An 18,770-nucleotide genomic window follows, 5' to 3' on the forward strand; every position below is an offset into this window, starting at 1 on the left:
GGGCGGCACGGTGGCGCAGTGGTAGTGCTGCTGTCTCGCAGTTAGGAGACCCGGGTTCGCTTCCCGGGTCCTCCCTGCGTGGAGTTTGCATGTTCTCCCCGTGTCTGCGTGGGTTTCCTCCCACAATCCAGAGACATGCAGGTTAGGTGGATTGGCGATTCTAAATTGGCCCTAGTGTGTGCTTGGTGTGTTTGTGTGTGTCCTGCGGTGGGTTGGCACCCTGCCCAGGATTGGTTCCTGCCTTGTGCCCTGTGTTGGCTGGGATTGGCTCCAGCAGACCCCCGTGACCCTGTATTTGGATTCAGCGGGTTAGAAAATGGATGGATGGATGAATAACTAATGGCATGTCACAATTTATGGCTACCATGTCTGAAATGGGGAGGCAGTAATAAGTGTTACGTTAAAGAGCTGCTTTGTCCCCGTGTTTAACTCATATGCTGGACAAAAAACTCAATTCACTTGATTTTGTGACCCAAATGACAATAAACAGTAGTACATTTACTCCGCAGGAACAGATAAGGATCTGCGTGAGCCGGTGTTTTTTGGTGGAAAGGAGAGGTGCAGTACCCTCCCCTCTGAGATTTATCCATCAACTCTAAACCCCCTAAAGTCAAATTTAGTTATACCAGTAAACAAATGCAAATTAAAAGTTAACTTGGATAAAGGGTGCGTTTATACGCTGTTGTGACTATTAATTATTTTCCAGTTCTTCATGAGGTCCCTGGAAAGGGGTGTGTGGCGCTCCCGATATCCATGCAAAAGGACGAAGGTCCAAGTCTCTAGAGTCCTGGTGCTTCCTGTCTTGCTATATGGTTGTGAGACATGGATGCTATCCAGTGACCTGAGACGAAGACTGGACACTTTGGTACTGTGTCTCTCTCTGGAAAATCCTTGGGTACTGCTGGTTTGACTTTGTGTTGCTCATGGAGTCCCGAATGAGGCACATGACCTGTATTGTGAGGGAGCGTCAGTTACCGCACTACAGCCATGTGGCGCATTTCCCCGAGGGTGATCCAGCTCGTAAGGTCCTCATTGTTGGAGACCCGAGTGGCTGGACCAGGCCAAGGGGTCGCCCACGTAACACCTGGCTGCGGCAGATAGAGGGTCATTTCTGGAGGGTGGGACTGGAGCGCATGTCTGCCTGGGGGGGCTGCAAACTGGGATCCTGACTTGTTTCGTCGTGTAGTGGGTGTGGCAACACGCTGTACCAGTGCATGCTCCCCAACTTGACTTGACATGAATTTAACATAGTAATGGAAGACTTCAATATTAGGATAGGATTTTTTTGAACTGCAATTACACAAAAACTTAGATTTGCTCTATTTTATAAGAATGAACAATTATTTCTCTTAAAAGAATTATCGTAAAAGACCTTCATTTCTTAGTTTTGATGGTTGATGAAATAATGAAACATTTTACTCTCTTTTTGTTCCTTCAAGAATTTTTTGGGGAGAGTCTCCATTACCAAATGATTACAAAAAAGGAGAAACTGTACAATTGTGAACAATAATAATCTGACTATATATACCCTAGGTGGGGGAAAAGAATATTACCTCTGTGCTCCAGCATTATCATTATTGACATTTTATATTACATACACATGTACAGAAAATACATTAAATAAAAGATTGCTACAGTTACCATAATAATAGTTCAGTACAGAAGTAGTAAATAAAAATCTTATCCACCACTACAGCATTATGACCTTATGCAAGTGACAAATTATGTCAAGCCTATGTCAGAAGCATGCTTTTTATTACCAAAAAAAAAACAAACAATTTGTGATTTGCAGGATTTATTTTTCTTCTGCACCTGCTGGAACTCAGTTTTGGTCTAAGCAATGGAAGCTATTGCAGAAGGCACATTGAAACTCTGCAGCACAATCTGGAGGACATAAAAAGCATTGCAAGTTGTAGCTATTTTACAAAAATGGTGAAAGATTATTTGTGACATTCACTGTAGAGTGCCTGTTTTAACATCTACACTCTCATATGTACAAATTAAACCTCAAAAATAGCACTACACGATAATTGAGCCAACATAATCAACTCATTACTTGGGTTTTCAAAAATCGTGGCGTGTCCAAATATGAAAGTAGAACCACGTCATTTATAAAACTTAAGACGGCAGGAGGAAACAACCAGCAGGTTAAGAAAGTTGGACTAACTTCTTTGTCAGCAGGCTAGTATAATATGGCAACAGTCTCAGCCTACACTATGTACTGTATAATAATAATGTACAATCCATTTATTGTCTTTACAAGGTGGTTTTTAACAAATGTGCTTAAGTGATAAATTTCTTATACAATATCAAAAAAAAAAGTTACAAATGAAAAACAAAATCCAATGTTTAAAAAAAGAAAAGCACAAACACCTGAATTCCTGTGATTTGGCATATCAAAGGCAATGACGGACCAGCACTGTAGCAGCATTCTAACTCCCACTAGAGATCATGAGATTTTTCAGTTCACATTGGTTCTTACTCAGCATTACAGGTCTTGAACAGTGCACAGAATGGGATGTTAGAAAAATAATAAGTGAACTAGAGGGGGGAAAAAAATTATCTGTTGTAGATGTGGTTACATTGTCACAGAGTGAGCAGAGATGGTGAAATAGATGTGACACAGGGTGTATTTCCCACTCGCTCAGCTCCTTCGGGATTTTGAGTGCTGGATAAGCCACTGTAGAGTAATATCTGAAAAAGCAAAAATAAAAATAAATTACCATAAACTAAGCAAACCTGAAAAGAGCATGTACCTTATTTAAAAGATGTTGATAATTCAGGCCAGGAAAATAAGGTTTACTGGAATTTGTGCTAATTTGTTGTCGACAGTTTAACCCAAAGTAAGGCTGTCTGACTGACGGATTTAGATCAGGTTTTTTCATCTATAATTTGGAACATTCCAGTTGATTTTGTGACTTCTCTCATTACGCTAAGTATCAGAGTTCGCTTGCGGCAGTGATTTATTCACACAAATTCGAGAGAGAGAGAGGGGCTGCGGGCCGAGGGGAGGGGTAAGGGGACCTCGGGAGTGGAGAGCTGGGTGGTGCCCTTCTAACGCACCAGTCTCAGTTTGAGTTGGTCTACCTCTTGCCATGTGTTGGAGTGTACCTTGCCGCCACTTAGCCGGTGATACCTGTTGTTGAGCAGACTTCATCTACAGATTGTTAAAGAGTATCATTTGACATTTTTGAAAGAGAGATCAGAGCTACGTGTGTTTTACAGGGTAGCTGGTGACCGCCAGAGATATCACGGCCATGTGCTTTTCACCCCATGTGAGCTGAACACAAACAAATACAGTGCCAAAGTTTGATGTTGGAACGTACCTACCTTCCTGCTTGACCAGAATTACATTTTTTTGTTTTAATTAATTTTTAAAGTTTCTCCTGTTTCACTACTTTGTGGGTGGAGCTGCAGGGGACAGCTAGTTAATCTATATTTGAATATATTCAAACATTTATTTCTCTTTAATTTGAATATCTAAACCTTCTGTTTTGGTTAATTTGATAGCCCTAACCCAAAGTGATAACCAACATGACCGCTCTCCCAAAAAACCAAAGACACATGTTCAGTTTATGCAATTCCATGACTGCTGTAAATTCATCACATCAGAATGTGACTTGAGTTTTCAGATTCTCTCCTAAGGCCTAACTGGGTAACAGATAATGACCGCAATTTAAAAACAATCAAGGTGAATCGAATTGGAGTGAACAAATGGCACCAATCATGTGTTAAGTGGTTTGTCTGACACATACTGCTTGCCGGTAATCCGCTGTTTTGGCAGCCATGAATTCACTCACCTATATTATCTTTTTCTTTACAAGAAATTGAATAGCAACAAATTTCTCTGTCTTGAATAGCTGCCAAATTCCTGTGAGGGACAAAAAGAAATTTCAAAGTTAAAAAAAGATTCAAATGCTGATTGTTTACATATTCAGTTTAAAACTTTGTTAGAAAAAACGGGTAAACTGCCTTGGTCATAAAGGCTGCCATGGCTTAAAATGGGCTAAACTCCCCTTTTTGCATTCTGCAAAGTAATCATCGTATGGGCCTCTTGGGGTGATGTTTGACCTGTTTTTGTGTTTGAAATCAGTAAAAGCACCCTAAACTTCATCTGTTCAGGCTGAAGCGTTCTCACTTTTCCTACATTGTCCGAAAGCTAAATTCCCTTGTCAGGCAAATAACACACTATCAATTTAAAGTATTTTACTCTCCAGTTAGGGTAGTTTGCTTACCTCCCAGTAAATAAATCTTAAATGTCACTTGTTCAGATAGATATGACAGTCCTTATAAGACAGACAGACAGAATAAACTTGTTTTGTCCCAAGGGGAAATTTAGCTTTTTACAGAAGCTCTTTAAATAAATATGTAAATAAATAAATACACACAAACACACTTAGCTCTGAACACATACCAGAATGACTATAAAGCAAGAAAATTAGAAAGAAAAGTTCTGACATGGCTGTCACAGTCGAGACATTATGCTGACATGTTGCTGTTGGTATTAGTAGGAGCTTGCGTTGCGTTTGACACACTTTTGATGAATAATTTGTTGAATGAAAGCCTTTAGTGTTAGTGTGTCAAAGAGAGGATATGTAGCATCGACCTCCAGGAGGGTCCAGAGTGCAATCCACTAATCCATAATCCATAGTTCGCTGACAACACTGCTATCGTGGGCTGCATCAGGAGGAGTATAGGAACCTAATCAAGGACTTTGTTAAATGGTGCGACTCAAACCACTTACAACTGAACACCAGCAAAACCAAGGAGCTGGTGGTGGATTTTAAGAGGCCCAGGCCACTCATGGACCCCGTGATCATCAGAGGTGACTGTGCAGAGGGTGCAGACCTATAAATACCTGGGAGTGCAACTGGATGATAAACTGGACTGGAGAGGACAGAGCCTACTATACTTCATTAGAAGTCTGGTGTCCTTCAAAATCTGCAATAAGATGCTGCAGATGTTCTATCAGACGGTTGTGGCGAGCGCCCTCTTCTACGCGGTGGAGAGCAGCATAAAGAAGAGGGACGCCTCACGCCTGGACGAACTGGTGAGGAAGGCAGGCTCTATTGTAGGCACAGATCTGGACAGTTTGACATCCATGGCAGAGCGACGGGCGCTGAGCAGACTCCAGTCAATCATGGAGAATCCACTGAACATGATCATCTCCAGACAGAGGAGCAGCTTCAGAGACAGACTGCTGTCACCATCCTGCTCCACTGACAGACTGAGGAGACCCCACACTATGCGACTCTTCAATTCGTAAACGTTAACATTATACAAAGTTATTGTCTGTTTTACCTGCATTGTTATCACTCTTTAATCTAATATTGTTTTTTATCAGTATGCTGCTGCTGGAGTATGGGAATTTCCCCTTGGGATTAATAAAGTTTCTATCTATCTATCTATCATAACTGAACCTGCCCATTTAAGTAGCTTGTTAATTCAGTGGGTCTCTTTTGAAGTGATGTTACCAGCCCAGAACATCACAGCATAGAAAAATCGTACTGACCATCATACAGTTACAGAAGATGTGAAGGATATCACTTCCCACAGATAAAGAACACAGTCTACTATGGAAGAAGAGTCTAAGAACCCAACATCCGCTTTGGAGCCAAGCCCAGATAAATGGAGAAGGTTGGCATAAATATATATATTAATGACCCCATATATAAAAATGGGAACAGCTACAGAATTAGAAGAAGGTAACTACTACAGGTTAAGAAGGTCAATCAATATAAAGTGAGTTCAGAGTGGGGGGAAAAAAAAAAAAAACGTACACGACACAAAAAGGGGTCTCAGTGATCAGTCAAAAAAGATCCAGAAGGCACACCATTGAGTCGAGCACTTCAAGAATTTAAGAGTGTTAAACTGAAGAGGTACTTTTAGCTGCACCTACCTAATAATGTGTTTACCTTCCCCATTTGCCATCAGAATAGTCTAAATTTATCAAGGCAAAAATACTGAATGTTAAAAGTATACAGAAGGACAACTTGAAAATGTCACACAGATGGTGTATTTTAGCTGGCGGAGAATTTCTACTGTTGTAGCTCAGTTTAACGTTATGTTTTTGTCCTACGCTTGACTGAATTAAAATTTGCAGACTAGAAAAACTGCAACATTTAGATAAATCCAGTGTCATGTTCGCTGAACCATATAAGAATTTTCCTGGCCCAGAGGCCTTGATCACTATGGAAAAGAGACAAAAAATAAAACCTTTTAAACAATGTATAGGTTACCGTAGAATAACTGATTTCTGCACTTTAGCGGTAACATATATACTATCACCATGGACAGATAAATGTAATCTGCAATACCATGCAGATGCTATTATACTTGTAAAGTGTGTGTCCAAAATAAATAAATACACACACACACACGCGCACACACACACACACACACACACACACACACAGACCCTACACCATAAAACAACTATCATCCCTCTGCACTGCAGACACTGAATGAAATATTACAACAATGTAGATATCACCAAGAATGTTGTTATATTCTAAACACTTTAGTCACAATAGTTAATAGCAGTGCTGCTTAATATTTAAATGACTGAACAACTGTGACTTTAACCCACCTTGCTGTGAATAGGTAGCCGCTAAGACTAGCTAGTACTGTATATTCATAACCTATGTTACAGGCCCTCAAAATTGTTTACAACAGACAGAAAGGTTAAGTATCTGGTAGGAAATTTGTATCAGTGTAGTTTCTCAAAAAGATCTGAATGTCTGCGTCTTTGCATTCCTGTCCTCCTTTGTGTCGGGTCTACAGAATGAAATGATTAAGGAAGCAGCATACAATACCTCCAATTAAAATATTTATTGATTTTAAAAAGTGCAATTGCAAAATATGAATTTTTAATGATAACATCCTGACATTTTATCATGTTTACTTAAAATACTCATATTTTCCTGTCAAATCAATTCGGACTCCTCTTCAAATGACAACTATTTTGATGTTTCTAATTTTTTTTTCCCCCCAAAAGTTTCAGCAAATTCACTAAAAATATTAGACTGGAAATAAGTAAAAACATGCAAGCTTTAAATTCACAATAATTAAAAATGTGCTACCTTATTAATACTACATACTCACATTCTTTCAATCAGCTGTTTTTCATCCAATGCATTGGGCAAGTCTCGTTTGTTTCCCAGAACTAAAACCTAAAGAATCAAAAAATAAAACTGGTGAGGTGTAGAAAAACTAAAATCAATACATCAATGATTGACTATTACTCATTAATTGTGTTCCAACATGTTTAAGAAAATAAAGAAGGTAAAAAAAATTCTAATTGAAATTGAGCCTCACTCAATTGACAACCCTCTCTCTTGTTGTACCACCTCATAATGACAGTAAAATAGCTGTGTTGTAACGCTGGAAAAATAGGAATGAAACTGATTTTATGGTAATTATAGCTTATTGAAAATTACCACAGGGCCAGTAGGACATTAAAAATTACATCTTAAAAATGCAAGTTAAAGCTGAAAAACAAAGAGTTTGAAAAAAATATTTTCATTTGATTTAAATTAAAAATATTACAAAGATTGTTCAGCCTGGTATAAAACAATTAGTATGTATTATCCTCGATATCACATAATATTTGTTAATAGCCTTTTAAACTATTACATCTGAATCACATTCCATCACCACACCACACTCTGCAGATAACATATTATAAACAGTATGCCATAGAAATATAAATGAATGCAGAATCTACAGCAAAAGTTAAGAGATTCCACAGAAGAATCCAAAGACAGGAGGGTAGATCCCTTAGTATGTCATTATAAATCCTCCTTCACAACTACATCCACACCGACCAAGTGTTGTGAATGTGCACCAGTCCTGTTCTTTTACATTCAAGCTAGTGCAAGACCTATAAAAGCAAGAGTATGTATGTGTGTATAAAAGAGACTTAAAACACAGGAAGGAACAGGTACTGGCGCAAGTGCTTTTCTCCGAATTAGATAACATAAAATGTGGGGTCAGCACTGAGGCTACAGATTTCTTTCCATGCATAAAAATGGCCCAGAAGAGAATGTTACTAACAAGCTGGTTAAGTTTGCAGGTGACAATAAACTAGGGAGATGTCTTAAACAATATGGCACATACCCTTAGAGTCAGGAAATTCATTACAGGTGGCCATGGACAGAACTCTGAGTTGGACAGGTGTGTGACAAATGAAATTTAGTGTAAAAATGTGTTTTATACACACACACACATATATATTATACATATATACAGTGCATCAGGAAAGTATTCACAGCGTATCACTTTTTCCACATTTTGTTATGTTACAGCCTTGTTCCAAAATTGATTAAATTCATTTTTTTCCTCAGAATTCTACACACAACACCCCATAATGACAATGTGAAAAAAGTTTACTTGAGGTTTTTGCAAATTTATTATAAATAAAAAAAACTGAGAAATCACATGTACATAAGTATTCCCAGCCTTTGCTCAATACTTTGTCGATGCACCTTTGGCAGCAATTCCAGCCTCAAGTCTTTTTGAATATGATGCCACAAGCTTGGCACACCTATCCTTGGCCAGTTTTGCCCATTCCTCTGGCTGTCCATCAGGCTGGATGGGAAGCGTCGGTGCACAGCCATTTTAAGATCTCTCCAGAGATGTTCAAATGGATTAAAGTCTGGGCTCTGGCTGGGCCACTCAAGGACATTCACAGAGTTGTCCTGAAGCCACTCCTTTGATATCTTGGCTGTGTGCTTAGGGTCGTTGTCCTCCTGAAAGATGAACCGTCGCCCCAGTCTGAGGTCAAGAGCGCTCTGGAGCAGGTTTTCATCCAGGATGTCTCTGTACATTGCTGCAGTCATCTTTCCCTTTATCCTGACTAGTCTCCCAGTTCTATCCCCAAGCATGATGCTGCCACCACCATGCTTCACTGTAGGGATGGTATTGGCCTGGTGATGAGCGGTGCCTGGTTTCCTCCAAACGTGACGCCTGGCATTCACACCAAAGAGTTCAATCTTTGTCTCATCAGACCAGAGAATTTTGTTTCTCATGGTCTGAGAGTCCTTCAGGTGCCTTTTGGCAAACTCCAGGCGGGCTGCCATGTGCCTTTTACTAAGGAGTGGCTTCCGTCTGGCCACTTTACCATACAGGCCTGATTGGAGGATTGCTGCAGAGATGGTTGTCCTTCTAGAAGGCTCTCCTCTCTCCACAGAGGATCTCTGGAGCTCTGACAGAGTGACCATCGGGTTCTTGGTCAACTCCCTGACTAAGGCCCTTCTCCCCTGATCGCTCAGTTTAGATGGCCGGCCAGCTCTAGGAAGAGTCCTGGTGGTTTCGAACTTCTTCCACTTACGGATGATGGAGGCCACTGTGCTCATTGGGACCTTCAAAGCAGCAGAAATGTTTCTGTAACCTTCCCCAGATTTGTACCTCATGACAATCCTGTCTTGGAGGTCTACAGACAATTCCTTTGACTTCATACTTGGTTTGTCCTCTGACATGAACTGTCAACTGTGGGACCTTCTATAGACAGGTGTGCCCCTTTCCAAATCATGTCCAATCAACTGAATTTACCACAGGTGGACTCCAATGAAGCTGCAGAAACATCTCAAGGATGATCAGGGGAAACAGGATGCACCTGAGCTCAATTCTGAGCTTCATGGCAAAAGCTGTGAATACTTATGTACATGTGCTTTCTCAGTTTTTTTATTTTTAATAAATTTGCAAAAACCTCAAGTAAACTTTTTTCATGTTGTCATTATGGGGTGTTGTGTGTAGAATTCTGAGGAAAAAAATGAATTTAATCCATTTTGGAACAAGGCTGTAACATAACAAAATGTGGAAAAAGTGATGCGCTGTGAATACTTTCCTGATGCACTGTAGATATACATACATATAAAATGCTAAGCCTAAAAGTGCAATGATTTTGTGCGACAATTTTATGTCACTTTTTTGTCACACTTTAAATCTGGCTTATTTTAAAACCTACATATATATGTTTGGTATCATTCTTCTCAGAATTTATCGACCTTTAATGTGATTTTGTTAGATTTTCAGATTCTTATTCAATTTGTAAATTATAAAATAAAAAATATCAAGAATTCGTGTCTCGTGAGACGAGACTTTGTGCCAAAAGATTTAACCACGCCCGGGGCTGGAAATAAAAGAAAGAGTGGGACAGCTGCTGTACAGGCTTTTAAATGTTCGAAGATCCATGTGAGATGCAGATCACGCAGCATGGCAACAGCAACAAACCAGCAGCTGATCAAGCAAAGAGGAGGTTAAAAAAAAAAATTGTTTCCCATTGTATCACCGTTTAAGAGGGGGCTTCAGTGGAGCAACCGTGTCTCCTTGGGTTTCGTTCAGCCCTCTTCTTCATAACACAAGCGGCAGAGACATTGGTCTGGCGTGTAGTGCAGGCCGGGGTAGGGGGGTGGTGAGCGAAGCAAGCAGGGGGGAACCCCCTAGTTAAGAAATGTAATTTTTAACATGGAAAACAGGCATCTATGCATTCAAGGCTCACAAAGAGAGCAAATGAATGAAAACAGAAAAATAGTGGTGCTGATGGCTAAGGGCGTCTTCACACTCCTAGTCTGTTTGTTTTGTTCTGAATTGAGGAACATTTTGTTCCTTTTTTTTATTGTTGATTTTATTTGAAGAAAATAACATTCCATAAAATCAAGTCTAACTTATACAACAAAGAAAATAACATTACACATAATCAAGTCAAACTTAACAAACCAGAATTCAACCCCACCCAAGAGAAAGAGAGAGGCGGGGCAACAACAAGAGCAAATCTTTAAAAACAACAAAGAAGGGAGAGTATGCTTTTCCCTGCTATAAATGCTCTTTGCAAAATGTTACTGATTACATCCTGCCATATTTAAAAAATATTTTGAACAAATCTTCTAAGTGACAATTAGATTTTTTCTAATTTCAAACAGTACAGAACATTAGTTACCCACAACTTAGAAGTAGTTGGGTGGGATTTTTCCAGTTGAGTAAAATAAGTCTACATGCTAGTAGTGAGGTGAAGGCGATTACAGTTCGTTTGTCCTTCTCCACTTTAACCCCATCTGGGAGTCAATCAAACACAGCTGTTAATGAGTTTGGAGGGATTGTGACACCAAGGCTGCCTGACAGGCAATCAAAGACTTGGTTTCAATTTCCAGTTAGTTCAGTTGCGTTTCACACTGTAACCTTTATGCAAATTAATATCAATAGACATCCCATGGGTGTGTCGTGGACTTCTTTTATTGGGAAAACATTTTTCCCCCCGGAAAAAAAAAATTCCACAGAATGTATATTTGCACACTGCTGTATTATCCATAATTATTAACTGAAAGAATGCTTGAAAATTATGACCTACCAAGTTTATGTGCTAAAGTACATGTTTCAAAAGGCCAAGTGTACAACAAAAGATGAACTCTGCTGAAGGAATCCACTGATGTGCTTAAGTTTTATGACAGTAAATTAATCATACAATTTTCTAGGGGTGTAACGGTTCACATGGATGTATTGAACCGTTTCGGTTTTGCATGTTCGGTTCGGTCCACTTCCCCGTTAAAGTTACCGATGGACAACGGCAAGTGGATAAATCCAAAGTTGTTTGTCGACATTGTTCCACCACGGAGATCGGGTACGCTGCAGGAAACACGTCTAATATGTTAACACACTTAAAACGGCACCATCCATCTGTGAATGTTTCCTCTACAATAAAGAAAACCAGCTTGGTGCAAACAGTAACACCGATAACTTCAGCTTTTAAACAACATCTAGCGAGCAACTCTGACCAGGCCAAAGCAATAACACATGGTATTGGAGTCTTCATAGCTACGGGATTACGTCCATATTCAGTTGTTGAGAACGCTGGCTTTAAGTATATGATTAAAGTTCTTGAGCCTCACTATGAAATACCATCACGTCCTCACTTTAGTCAGCAGGTCCAAGAAGAGGTCAGTAAGTACAGAGCTTCAGGTTACCTTTCCCTTGAAGCTGATCCTCTTCTTTGGTGGAAAGGCAATGAGGCTACATACCCACACATAGCAAAACTCGCAAAGCGTTACCTCTGTATTCCAGCTACCTCTGTTGCTAGTGAACGGGTCTTCTCCACTGCTGGAGATATTGTCACTGCAACCAGATCTGTGCTTTCTGCAGAAAATGTGGATAAATTAATCTTTCTAGCCAAAAACTTTAAGCTTGAATAGTTTTATTTGTCATATTCAGGCTGTTGCGGCTACATGTTCAAAGTTTACATTTGTTACTTGTTTATTTAAATTGTTACAATAGTTTTAAAAACTCAGAGTCTAATTTATTTGAAATATCACCCAAATGGGTCGCTTTAATTTATTTATACAAATTCTATTGTTTGTATTTTTTTTTTTAAATAAAAGCATTTAAAGTCATTTTTTTCCTGCCTTTTTTGTACCGAAAAATTAACCGAACCGAGTACCTCAAGAAAGTGAACCGAACCGAAATTACATTTTAGTGTACCGTTACACCCCTACAATTTTCCCAACATTTAACTGTGTTTAGTTGCATATTTACTCTGCAGTAGCCACAATATGAAAATAACCTCAATTTACTTTCAGCATCTCAAATCACGTCTACTGGCTTAACTCTTGTACATACTTGCAATCGATGTTGGAAATGCTTCATTAACATTGACTAACATGTCAGTTAGTGTGTGCATTGAGAGGACGCACCAGCTGAATGCATTGGTGTATTAATGGTGTAAGATTAGGATGTTTGATCAGAGGTCGCATAAGGAACTGCTGTTCGTTTCTCGACAGCTCTGTTTGTGTTCTGATCAACCCAATTACCATAGTCAACTGCTGTCCAATCGCACGAACAGGAGGCTGTGAGACTGAAGCAGGTGCTGCTCTGATTGAGCGAGTAATTGTGCAAGTTGTTTAATGCAAATTGTGTTATATTTGCATATGTATATTTATATTTATTTTACCCTGTAAATGATCCGTGTTAGTCCTCGACCCATTATGCTATGAATGAAATTCCCCAATTACCTGCAGAAGATGCTCAATGTGACTGCCACAACACACACAAGTCACACATAATGCGCACTATTTCATGTCTGTTCCATGCCAGATCACATTCAGACCTCATGCAAACTACTCTAGGGTTCACGTCATACCACACCGAGACCACCCTTTCCAAAGCGTCTCAATATGGTTGTATTGGTCCACAACTGAGTGTGATTGTGAGTGTTCACATACACCTAAACAAACCAGACTTTTAGGGAAATGGCACCAGAGTCCAAAAAAAAACTGGTCCAAAAGAACTAGGTGTGAAAAAACCTTACAACTATGCTTACATTTCTGTAAGAAAATGTTTAATATATTGTCATAATCTAAAATTTTCCCAAATCTTAATTTTACGATTGCAGTAGGCACAAACTAGCAATAAGAAAAAAATATTTCTTAAAACACAATAAAGAAACAGTTGAAAATAAAAGTATAATAGAAGTTGTTTAGCTTTTGCATATGGCAAAGCTTGGGAGGACTCACCGGTATTCCTTGTAGCTGTGGTTTGTCTAAAAGATTGTGCAACTCATTTCTGGAGGCCTCGATCTTTTCACGATCTGCAGCATCAACCATGTAACTGTTCAACAGAATGAACAATCCAAAGAGAAATCATAAAAGGTCTGTATACGTAACTCCTGAAATTCAGACTTTCCTAATTCATTTACCCAAGTGTGTACTATATTTGAGAAAAAAAAACAGTTCATAATCATCTATTTCATAATAAACCACATCTTACAGAATAAATCCAAATAGATATATAACTGGGAGGTTAGATGCATGCATTATTGCCTGTTGTGAAGTACTAAAACCGGACACAATATTAAAGAGCAGTTGACTATTTTAATATACAGTCTCACAATAGTATACATATTTTCCCCATATTCACTATAACAAAATTTCTGGTATCCTTATATATAATTTGATACTATCTGTATGTATGGTGTTCGTGTCAATACAAGTTAGAACCATGCCATGGGACTCTGCCTCTGTAGTTAGAACATAACGTGAACGCAGTATTGCATGGTTGGCTAAGAATGTTTGAATGCTTCAGTGACGCCGCTGGACGGCCAAGTGTAGTAAGTCGGTGTTGGTTCGAGCAGATAACATTAAGTTCGGTTGCTTTTTGGAACGTTGATTTGGTGGGGTGTACTTTCCAGGACTAACATCGTCGACTGACTTAAACCCTTTGACAGCTCCGGAACCGTAAGTAATTTAGAATGTATCACCATTTGCATGGTATGTCGAAATCTATCTTTGGGCAGTTCAGTTTTGGCATCCGTCCTTCTGACATCTATTGGCAAACTGAGTAATGATGGCTGGGTATTAACAACGGTCATTGTTTAAATTTTAGCCGATCTCAGATCTGAAATGACCACGCCAACATAATTATTACTCCGACTCTGATTAGAGTCGTAAAATACGGTTTGTTTAAAAAATTCGTTTGCCAGAAAAAATTAAATGAGGTGCGCCAAAGAGCGGAGTTCACGTCTCGCAGCCCCGTTTAAACAGGAAGCTCTTCATTATATCGGCCGAAAAGGTCTATTTTAAGCACAAATCAGTGCCATGATGATAAAATCATTTCAAGGACTTAAAAAAACAAATAATTCTTTGCAGAGAAAGCATGGATTTCACAAACATAGAATTTGTAGCCCGATTCGATTGGGCTCCAGTCGCTAGTAACTAAATATTTTGATGGTCCCATGAATTTCATTACAATGGGATTCCACCTGTTTAGAGAAACAAAATCTCTGCCATCACTTTTAGTTACCCAATACGATATCAGCTTGGCGTAATTAAATTGTACAATTTTAAGGATAAGGCCTGGTTTGTTTTCAATTCACTTGAGCTATAAAATGCTTTCAATTATTTTCACGCATATAAGGACAGCTGTAACCATGTCTCTGCTTAGGTAATAAGTCATTTTTACTAAATTCTCGATTAAAACAGATTAGCATTAAAATTATTTATGAGATATACACACTCAGTCCATTTACTGGATTGTCAGTAAACTTTTTTGTTTTATCTGTTCTGGATAATTTGATTTATAGAAGTCATAACTGTATTATATAAAATGTTCACTTTTATTTTCTTTAATTAGCGAGATTAAAATGAATAAATACAAAATCAAGTATCTTCTGACACTCAAATACATTTTTTATCTTTATTTCAAATAAACAGTGACACTTAAGAGTATGTCAGTGAAGTTATAATTGAAGCAACCTAAAGACCAAAGCGTGTACTGGCATTTGTATGTTGTCTATGCAATAAACAGTTAAAAAAAAACCAAATATGAAATGGCTAAAATGAACAGGTATTTACAAACTCACAAAATGTTTCTTTGTGTTACTAGGCCACTCCTTATGTACAGAATGGCTCTAAGTCACCTGGCATACATTAACAAACAACACATCCAAAGCCTGCATCCAGATGCCAAGCCGGATCTCTCTGTTGTTGGCAAAGTTCTTAGTGTTATTACTTGAATTTTCATAGTAGGTAAATCTGGATCACAATTTGTCTGGCTCAGAATCTCTTATGTATGAAATGCAAAACTATCAGAAGCACAGGGCTGCTATAGCAAAGCAATGAAACCTAAGGTCACCCATTCTATGAGCAAGTCAAGACCTTGAAGTAAAGCAGCTGCTCTTCCAGTTTAGAAGCAGCCATTTAAGGCAGGGGTCGCCATCTCCAGTCCTGGAGGACCACCGTGGCTGCAGGTTTTCATACTAACCCTTTTATAATGAGTGCCCTGTTTGTGCTGCTAATTAACTTCTTGTGAATTCATTTTAAATTGACTTCTCTTTTAAGATTTGCTTCCCTGAATTTCTTCATCATTTCTCTAAGTTGCTTCATTTCTTTCCTTAAATGTCACCCAAAGAGAAATGAAATGTGAAATGAGCGACCCAATAGAAGACCAACTAAGTCAGGGCCTCAAACTCCAACCAATTTCACTCCAACAAGTTGCTCAATTAGGAGCCGATGGCTTGTTGCTGCTCTCGTGGTGCATTAGCAGACATTTCCGAAATTGTTGGTTTTCTCTTTCCAAAGAGCACTGGTAAAATGTTTTGTGGACCTGATCTTTCTTTAATTTCAGATATTGTAGTTTTAGCTCATTTTGTGTCTCATTATTGTTGGGCTGCTAATTAAAGAAAAACAAACAATGAAGGGGTATGAGAAGTCAATTAAAATGAATTCAAAAGAAGTTAATTAGCAGCAACAACAGGTTACTCATTAATAAAAGGGTTAGAATGAAAACCTGCAGCCACGGTGATCCTCCAGGACCGGAGTTAATGACCCCCGATTTAAGGCGATTCAGATATATAGTTAAGGTACACAGGTGACATTAGAATCCTCCAAGAGAAATTAGAGATCGATGCTGAGGAAAAGAAAATATGTTACTTGTTGGTTATACTCTACAGTGTAAAAGTACAAGCAGTCTGGAATGCAGATGGAGAAGTGTATAAATTCTCTTTCTAGGGATCATCTATCTGTCATAAATAACAACATCACTGCCGATGCCTCTTTTGAACACTTAATTGCAATGACAGACGTCACCAATATGAAAAACAAATTTTTAGATGTCGATGATCATGAATGAAAATTATACATTGACAATGATTCCTTTTCACTTGTTATACTTACAAAAGACAAGTGAAAGTCAAGTATTATAAAGACAAAGGTGAATTCTGCACAACGAATATCTCTATCCTTGTTCTGCTCCATCCTTTTTATTTATTTTTTTACAAACAGTAAGTTTAAATTGGGGCAGAAAAATGGCCAGCGCTGCCATCTGGTAGAGCCACCCACTACTTTGTATGTCACAGCACTTCTTGCACTACATGCAAATGAAGCCTCTGTTTAACAGTTTGCATTAGTTAAAGTGTTTACTGATGTTCAGATACTGGAGTCTGTAGGTATATCAACTCAATATAGTCAAGTATGAAAAAAATTAAAGACCACCTTTATTTAAGACTAGGATTATTTGAAGCAAAAAAATTATGTATTTTACTTAGTAAAGTTGAGTGGATGGATTTTGTTCAGTCATTTGCAAGAGGTACGGATTTCAAAACAGCAACTTACACAATTGCATTAACTCCTCTACAGTACCGCTCCCACATGCTCCTAAACCTTGGCTGCCCTCCTATATCCCAAATCTGTATGGAAAAAAAAAGCACAAAATTAAAAAAAAAATGCATTCATTATATTTTTCAAAAGGATGATCAATGCACTCAATAGGATTAAACTAACTTTTTAGAAGGGCACATTAGATTTGGGTAGTGGCCAAAGTGAGTTTACAATGCTTTAGTCCACAAGGTGGTGCTCCAGATATGCTTTTTAATATGTGCTTCTAACCAAGGGGTGGGAAAGAATCAGAAGGAAGTGACATTTGTGCAGCACTCCACTTCTGTTAAGCACTTTATCGTTTCAGTGTTGCAACACCTATAACTGTTGATACACCTTGGTGCAGTAACAACGTTAAAGTTTACAATCTGAGAAAAAGAAGAAGCTAGATTAGCTACAGATTAAAAACCAGAGACACCTTATTAAAGCAAAGAAACAACAGTGTTCAAGGCAAATAAACTACAATCAGTCGTCTTTGTTGCATTTCCATTTTCATATAATCACAGAAAATATCCCTCCATTATCCAACCCGCTATATCCTAACTGCAGGGTCACGGGGGTCTGCTGGAGGCAACTCCAGCCAACACAGGGCGCAAGGCAAGAAACAAACCCCGGGTAGGGCGCCAGCCCAACGCAGGGAACACACACACACAGGATAATTTAGGATCGCCAGTGCACCTGACCTGCATGTCTTTAGACTGTGGGAGGAAACCCACGCAGACACGGGGAGAACATGCAAACTCCACGCAGAGAGGACCCGGGAAGCAAACCCAGGTTCCTTACTGCGAGACAGCAGCGCTACCACAACGCCACTGTGCCGCCCCACAGAAAATATAAATCAGTCAAATATCAATTAATCATATCTCAATGCAACCAACATTCATATTTTCTCAAGAACCAACCACCAATAATTTCTACACAATGTTAAATATGCATTTAAATGAAAGTAGAATGTTATGAAATGAAAAAACAGCAACTTTTCATTAAAATTTGCAATTCGTAGATCGATGTTTGTTTGGATTGGAGCCTAATTTAGCTTGTTAAAATTTCAAAGATTACAGTAGTTCATACTAATGGCGGTACTCAGTGTAGCTCTTTTGATTCCCTACCAACAACTAAAAAGTATTGAAAGCCCCTACCTTTATCGTTACATTGCCCTTCGTCACTTTTCTCATGTTGAATCCCACTGTTGGTATCATGTCTTCACTGAACTGGCCAGACTAGAATAATAAAAACAAACAGTCATCATAAATGAGATATTAAATTATGAGTAAATAAAATTAACAATTTCAAAGGTACAAAGAATGCAGAATGCCATCTTCTATCCTTCTACAGCTACACCATTTAAAAACGACAGTTGATCCCCTAAAGCATGTCAAAAATAAATTACACAACTTAAAACACAAATACATTTTCGAGACTGAAAGGATGGATGGCATCTTGTAACCTGGCTTTGACCAAAGGGGAGAGGCAGATATACATATGAAAGGCTTCACCAAGTAGCAGTGCTACTTACAGTGGGTACGGAAAGTATTCAGACCCCCTTCAATTTTTCACTCTTTGTTATATTGCAGCCATTTGCTAATATCATTTAAATTAATTTTTTTCCTCATTAATGTACACACAGCACCC

At 38.7% G+C, this 18,770-nt stretch overlaps 1 protein-coding gene across 1 annotated transcript; it reads right to left on the minus strand.

The window, feature by feature from the left end:
* Positions 1–1,568: 1,568 nt before the first annotated feature.
* arl8ba (ADP-ribosylation factor-like 8Ba) lies at positions 1,569–18,358 on the minus strand. The gene is made up of 6 exons (XM_039771120.1): positions 18,278–18,358; positions 17,097–17,170; positions 13,503–13,596; positions 7,105–7,172; positions 3,801–3,871; positions 1,569–2,694 (listed from the first exon to the last, which is right to left on the minus strand). Exons 1-6 carry the CDS (start codon positions 18,335–18,337, stop codon positions 2,645–2,647), a joined length of 417 nt encoding a protein of 138 aa, XP_039627054.1. The 5' UTR covers positions 18,338–18,358; the 3' UTR covers positions 1,569–2,644.
* Between the last annotated feature and the right edge of the window lie 412 nt (positions 18,359–18,770).

Source organism: Polypterus senegalus, chromosome 12 (assembly GCF_016835505.1).
Source record: "Polypterus senegalus isolate Bchr_013 chromosome 12, ASM1683550v1, whole genome shotgun sequence".
In the NCBI taxonomy this organism is placed as follows: Eukaryota; Metazoa; Chordata; class Cladistia; order Polypteriformes; family Polypteridae; genus Polypterus; species Polypterus senegalus.

Coding starts and splice junctions, on each gene's coding strand:
- arl8ba (XM_039771120.1), bottom strand. CDS start 18,337: ATGATACCAACAGTGGGATTCAACATGAGAAAAGTGACGAAGGGCAAT. Junction 17,171..18,277: donor AGGGCAATGTAACGATAAAG/GTAGGGGCTTTC, acceptor TTTTCCATACAG/ATTTGGGATATAGGAGGGCA. Junction 13,597..17,096: donor AGAGGAGTTAATGCAATTGT/GTAAGTTGCTGT, acceptor TCTGTTGAACAG/TTACATGGTTGATGCTGCAG.